We start from the raw sequence: 6,690 nt of genomic DNA, 5'->3' as shown, positions 1-6,690 counted from the left end.
AGTTATCTAAATACATGAAAAATTATTGATTAGGTTAAGAATGTCTTAGATTCAAAATTGTGATCAGTTAGGAGGAAAGTAAAAGTTCCCTCCAGTCCCTCAAAGCTGGAGACAGCGTTGTGGTATGAGCATTAGTTCCCAGGTTCAAAATCACAGCCAGGACACTATCTGCATGGAGTCTGCAGGTTCTCCTCGTGTCTGTGTGAGTTTTCCTCCAGTTTCCTCCTACATTCCAAAAACATACAGTTTGGTAAATGGCTTCCCCTCAAATTAGCCTTAGGCTGTATTAAAGACATATGACTGATGTAGGGACACTAGATTGTGACTATCACTGTGGACCTTGTAAACCGCTGCATAATATGTTAGCACTATATAAGTACTAGTTAATATTAACAGTTCCTCCAAATCAGGGGCAGCTGGGAGGTACAAGGAGGGACAATCCCTATATATCATAGATAGCTGGGAGGTATGAAGAGAGACAATTCTTCCAAACTGGGAAGTTGGGAAGAATTAAAAAAGGACAGTCCCTCCAAATCAGAGACAGGTGAAAAGTTTGAAGAGGAACAGTCCCTCCAAATCAGGGAGGTGTGACAAGGGATTGTTTTTCCGAATTGGGGACAGTTGGGAAGAATTTAATGGGACAGTCCATTCCAAATCAGAGACAGTTGGAAATTATGAAGATGGACAGTTTCTGTAAATCAGGGACAGTGGGAAGGTATGGTGAGGGACAGTCCCCCAAATCACAGACAGCTGGCATGTATATATTTTCTGTCTTGCCAACAATTAATTCTTACTGGTTTAAAAAACAGAACAAATTAACTAATGCATTTCACATTTTCTTTATGAATTAGCCTGTTGCATATAATGTGCTAAAATGTTAAGTTTTACTGTAGTTATCATTTTTGTCCACAAGATGACAGCAAAGTCTCACATTGAAAGCATAAAGAAGAATTTATTTATTATAACCTTTTCAATAATATTATTTTTTTTATGTGCAAAAAAATTGTTAACACTATTTGCTGAAAATTATCATCATCACTTGTTCTAATCAATAAAAACAAAATATTAGGAGACTCAAAGTCCGAGGTCACTTTTCAACTTATCAACACACTCATTTTTGCAGAATGAATTCAGTTCTCTTTATACTCCAATTGGAATATTGAGAATGCCTTAGGCTACAGTGAAAGATTCCATCAAACACCTTTTAGTTCCTTTTTATTAACATTTTTCAAAAGTCCTGTCTGGTCTTTGTTAATCATTTTACCACTGAAATAATTTTTTATAAAGTATTTATTATACTTATTATGTTAAAGATGTTTCAATGTTGTATAAAATTCTTAGTTGAGCTTGGGAGTGAACAGCCTGAAGCCCCCTGGAATAAGTGACATATCTTTGGGGGCTCTGGGCTCCCATTCAGTCTTAGGGGCTTCACGTTTTTTTTTTAAATAAAATTTAGGGGAAATTTTTTTTTTCTTGATATATAAAAGGATTATGTATTCTTTTATATAAAGTAAAAATTGTGGTGATAGGTCTGCTTTCATCGGTTGATATATGTTTGGAATAACTCCTGATGAAGTTGACTTTGATGTCTGTGAAACGCGTTGTGTTATAGTTGAGATGGTCAAACTATTGTACAGTAGCTTATGTTATGGAATATTGTTTTTGTGTTTAGGTTTTGTTGATTATTATTTAGATTTTAGTAAATTATCAAAATATTTTGTTGCCCTAAAAGTCCTATTGACATTTTCTACATACCTGCCTGATCACAATTTTTTATTTACACTGACTACACGCAATATCCATTCCAGCACGGGTGCAACCATCTTCTTCCGCTCCTCTTGGGTGTCAGGCCAAAATATTTAATTCTTGTGAGTTCTTTCACTTCCAGCAGTCCTAGGGAATGATGGGATACCCGGCATATCCTGTCATCCTGCCTGCCCAGTGCACTTAGATTGTTAAATAAGATTTGTAAAGAGCAAAACTAGTAAGGGTAACCCCGAAAGAAATGTAAAATGGAAACTGGAGCACTAGGGGAACAAAATATAAAAAAACATAATACATTTAAACATATATTTTCATATTTTATTTACTCAATATATATAAAATGTTACAATTAGGTGTTATAAACTTTGCTGTCTCTTAAATAAAACATATAAAAGGTTTTTAGGTTATAAAATATCTTTTTGCTTCATCCCATAATTTAAAGAATTAAAAATCAGCAGAGCAGTATCCAGGAAATCTTTAGCTATTAGTTGGCAAATGCTTTCAATCCTAAACCGGATCCATTCCAAGTTTTCTGAAACACCTAGGTTCTCCCATGATAGTCTATCTTCTCTGGTCTTGGAGAGCTTCCAGAAATCAGGACCATTGTCTCAAAATACTCCTGCAAAGTAGCAGAGTACTTCTAGTACTTTGATACTCATAGCTGTAAATCTGCAGGGTGAGGGACTGCTGACATTGACTGCTACCTTTAGGGGATCTTTAGGTTGAATTAGTGTTTACGGTTCTCTTTGCTGGAGAGGAAGCTGTATCAGAAGATGTGCAGTGCAAGAATCTCCCTGGTGGATCTGTGCTTACTCCATCACTCCTGCCCTACTAACATCCTGCCTGCCCAGTGCACTTAGATTGTTAAATAAGATTTGTAAAGAGCAAAACTAGTAAGGGTAACCCCGAAAGAAATGTAAAATGGAAACTGGAGCACTAGGGGAACAAAATATAAAAAAACATAATACATTTAAACATATATTTTCATATTTTATTTACTCAATATATATAAAATGTTACAATTAGGTGTTATAAACTTTGCTGTCTCTTAAATAAAACATATAAAAGGTTTTTAGGTTATAAAATATCTTTTTGCTTCATCCCATAATTTAAAGAATTAAAAATCAGCAGAGCAGTATCCAGGAAATCTTTAGCTATTAGTTGGCAAATGCTTTCAATCCTAAACCGGATCCATTCCAAGTTTTCTGAAACACCTAGGTTCTCCCATGATAGTCTATCTTCTCTGGTCTTGGAGAGCTTCCAGAAATCAGGACCATTGTCTCAAAATACTCCTGCAAAGTAGCAGAGTACTTCTAGTACTTTGATACTCATAGCTGTAAATCTGCAGGGTGAGGGACTGCTGACATTGACTGCTACTTTTAGGGGATCTTTAGGTTGAATTAGTGTTTACGGTTCTCTTTGCTGGAGAGGAAGCTGTATCAGAAGATGTGCAGTGCAAGAATCTCCCTGGTGGATCTGTGCTTACTCCATCACTCCTGCCCTACTAAAGGAGAAATCATATTTGGAACATGATTTAGTTTGTTCCCGGGTTGCGGCACCAAAAAAAAAAAAACGAAAATGGTCTGGTAAGTCAGTAAAGAGGCAAATATCAGATGTAGAATTGGACCAAGTTAGTTACTAGTCCTTTTCCCTTTGCTTGCTCTTTTGGGGTACCCTTCCGAAGTTCAGGTTCTTCTACTCTGATGGTACACGGGCTATGGTCATATATTTTGCAAGATTTTTTTTTATAACGACTGCTAATGTCTTTTTTCATTTATATTTTCTTGGAGGTAAACAACTGCAGTATCCTCACTTTTATTGTTTTCATCTTTATCCCATAAACCAGTGGATTTACAAATGGAGGGACCACCAGGGCTTGTAGTGACATGGCCACTCTGAGCCCATAGGCCACTTGGGTAGGCCCCAAGCGATAGAGTACAACCTCAAAGAGACAGTCAATGGCAAAAAGTGCTATAGATATCAGTTGAGGGGTACAGGTCTGTACTGCTTTGGATTTCATGTCCTTTGACTTTGCACAAACCTTCAAAATGTTAATGTAGGATAAAACAATCATCAATGGCATCACTCCGAAGAGGACTACAGTAATAAACAGACCATAAACATTGTTGATCGTGGTGTCAATGCAGGAGAGCCTCACCACAGACCAGTTGTCACAGTATATTTTCAGGATGACGTTGTCACAAAGAGGAAGTTGCATTGTCAGTATAATATGCACAGTCATAGAGATAAAAGAATACAGCCAAGCCAATAGAAGTATCTTGAATGCCTTGGTTATGGTCATCATAGTGACGTACCTTAATGGATTACATATGCACAGGTAACGGTCATACGCCATGACCGTTAGTATGCTCATCTCGCAGGAAACATAGGAATAGATACAAAAAATTTGCAAAATACATGCTGCATAGGAAATGATTTGAGTCTTACAAAATAGATTAAAAATTAGGCTGGGGAATAGGGAGGTGCTGCCATAAAGACCATTGGCACAGAGGGCAGATATAAATACATACATGGGCTCGTGCAAACTCTGGTTCGAATATACTGTGCATATTACTGTCAAGTTAAAACAAATGATCATCAAAAAGCCAACCAATGATATTGTCCCATAGAGATAATTAATATCTGAAATAGCACCAAATGTCAGACTCAGCACCATAGGAGGGGAATTCGTCCAGTTCTGCATCTGTATTCCGGCCAGTTCCTAAAAAAGAATTGGAGATATACATATTTATATGAAGTATAAACACATTTCTTATATTACATATAGAGTTTGTATAAAATGTTATAATAAATAGGGGTGTAAAATGACATGAAAAAGACAATTGGTATAGAATGGGAATGCAAATTATGAGAACTGGGTGCATCTGCCCAACGTAGGCCAAGGGTCTGTGGCCAAGTTCCAAAAATGTTTCCAATGACAAGACAACATTTTCTACAAGAAAAAGGTTTATTAGATACAATGTGGACAGGAGGAATGGGAAGATACAAGAATACACAACAGAAAGTGAGAAAATAGGACAAAAGAGATGCAATAAAATGTACAATGATAGAAGATGAAGATACTAAAGAATTTGGAAAACAAGTTAAACAAAGTGCCACATACATCCATATAGACCCCAATTTTGGCTCCTAATTGCTTTATTAGAGAATTTATTAGTTTGCCTATTTCCCCCTAAATCAAAATGCCTTGGGCACCAGAAGGAGTGCTGGACATAGCAGAAGAAATGGCGGTGGGTCTAAAGGCCTCATCAGCAATGCAGCGGATGACAGCTGGTCTGATATTTGTGGCACTAACCACACAATTTCCCCTACAGCCGGCTGGGAGTGGAGCTGGTAACGCAGGACTTCTCCAATTTTCTGTCCTTGGATCTGTCTGCAATTGGAAGCAGCACCATCACCAGATTGAAGCCTACTGCAATTGCCATACTTTGGTCCCTCCAACAGAAAATCTTGCTTGAAAAGAAGCATGACATGGGGTAGGCCTTGAGGAGGCTCCTCACATTGGGCTTTGATTCTTAGGAACCTATGGGGAGTAGGGAACAAGACCCTGAAGTATCCTTTTTCATTCATTTCTGCCAGGATCTGCAGACAGAGAGATTGTACAAGCAGAATAGACTACCACTACCTGCGGGAGCAGAGCAGCCAGGGGTCAATTACATCACCCGGGGCTCAGATCACAGGAGGCATTTCTATCAGACAGTGGCCTGCACAATAACCCATCATCAGCAACAGCACTAGACACCACAAGGTGCATGAATACACGAGGTCTATCATGGAGGACCCCATGGAATACTGGGTGGTCAGGCCGAGTTCCTAACATGAGCTTGTGCAGTACTTAGTGAAAATTCAGTCCTATCTTTCTGGTGTAGCAGGTGGGAAGGTGGGGTGGTCACTGACCGTCTTTCCCCCACATGCTTTTTTCCCAAATATTTGCTCATCCTTTACTATTTTTGTACTGGTTTTATATTTTTATTTTTTCTTTATTTGTTGGGGCAGAGCCACATTTTAATAATTTGTAATTCAACTATATGCAGCAAATTGGTTGTGCAAATCTGGTTACATACATTCTGCTGTCATAGCTAATGTTCCAATGTTTCTCAACCTGCAGTCTATAAAACCCCAGGGTTCTTCCAAAGGTTGCTCGGGGTTCCTTGAGGAATGAGCAGTGAGCCTCCCCGGTCAGTTTAGGTGACATTCTCCCATTCTCCCCAATGGCCACCAATGTAATACACATTCTTCCTACTGACCACCACTGTGATCTATAGATATAGTAATATTAGAAGGGGGCCCCTGAAGACCTGAAAGTTATTTCAAGTGTTCCCTGTTATAGAATGGTTGAGAAATCTCGCCTTACAAAATGCTAATATAAAATTTTATCCAACAAATTAAAAGTATTTACCACAAAAATATCCTTGCAGACAAAATGTTAAACACTTAAATAATAATATAAATATCCAGTTTGCAAGAATTTCTCATTAATAAATTATACAGACAATGATTGTCCTTATTTTTCATACCATTGGTAGATGTGGTGGTCAATGGTTCACAGACTTTTGGCCATTAGTTTATTTTGAAGCTACAGTCAGTCCCGGAAAAACATCCCAAATTTACTATAAAAGTATACAGAAGTACTACTTACTCAGCCGTTACATGGAACCAGACCGAAATGTTTATGTGCCCACGTCCTATCTACTACGCTACCTTGTGTTTTATACATTCGACATTTACCCTCGGGACCAATCACAGCGTTTGGTAATTAGAAGCTTAATGAGAGTAAAAGCAGAATTCCTCTGTTGCCATTTTTTATTTACTAATTAAGAAGAAAGTGAAGTGTAAAAAGCATAAGTTCACCCAAGGGGCAATTTCTAGTAAATGGTTCCCAAGTCACCATTGCTCAGCTGAATT

The 6,690-nt window shown here is 37.9% G+C and overlaps 1 protein-coding gene across 1 annotated transcript; it reads right to left on the bottom strand.

The window, feature by feature from the left end:
• Window positions 1–3,333: 3,333 nt before the first annotated feature.
• Window positions 3,334–4,480, bottom strand: LOC140341263 (olfactory receptor 52B6-like). The gene has a single exon (XM_072426889.1). The coding sequence runs from the start codon at window positions 4,466–4,468 to the stop codon at window positions 3,539–3,541; it is 930 nt and encodes a 309-aa protein (XP_072282990.1). The 5' UTR covers window positions 4,469–4,480; the 3' UTR covers window positions 3,334–3,538.
• Window positions 4,481–6,690: the final 2,210 nt, after the last annotated feature.

Source organism: Pyxicephalus adspersus, chromosome 1, assembly GCF_032062135.1.
Source record: "Pyxicephalus adspersus chromosome 1, UCB_Pads_2.0, whole genome shotgun sequence".
Taxonomy (NCBI): domain Eukaryota; kingdom Metazoa; phylum Chordata; class Amphibia; order Anura; family Pyxicephalidae; genus Pyxicephalus; species Pyxicephalus adspersus.
Note: the sequence above shows the minus strand (reverse complement) of the source record. Positions and strands in the feature narration are given on the sequence as shown.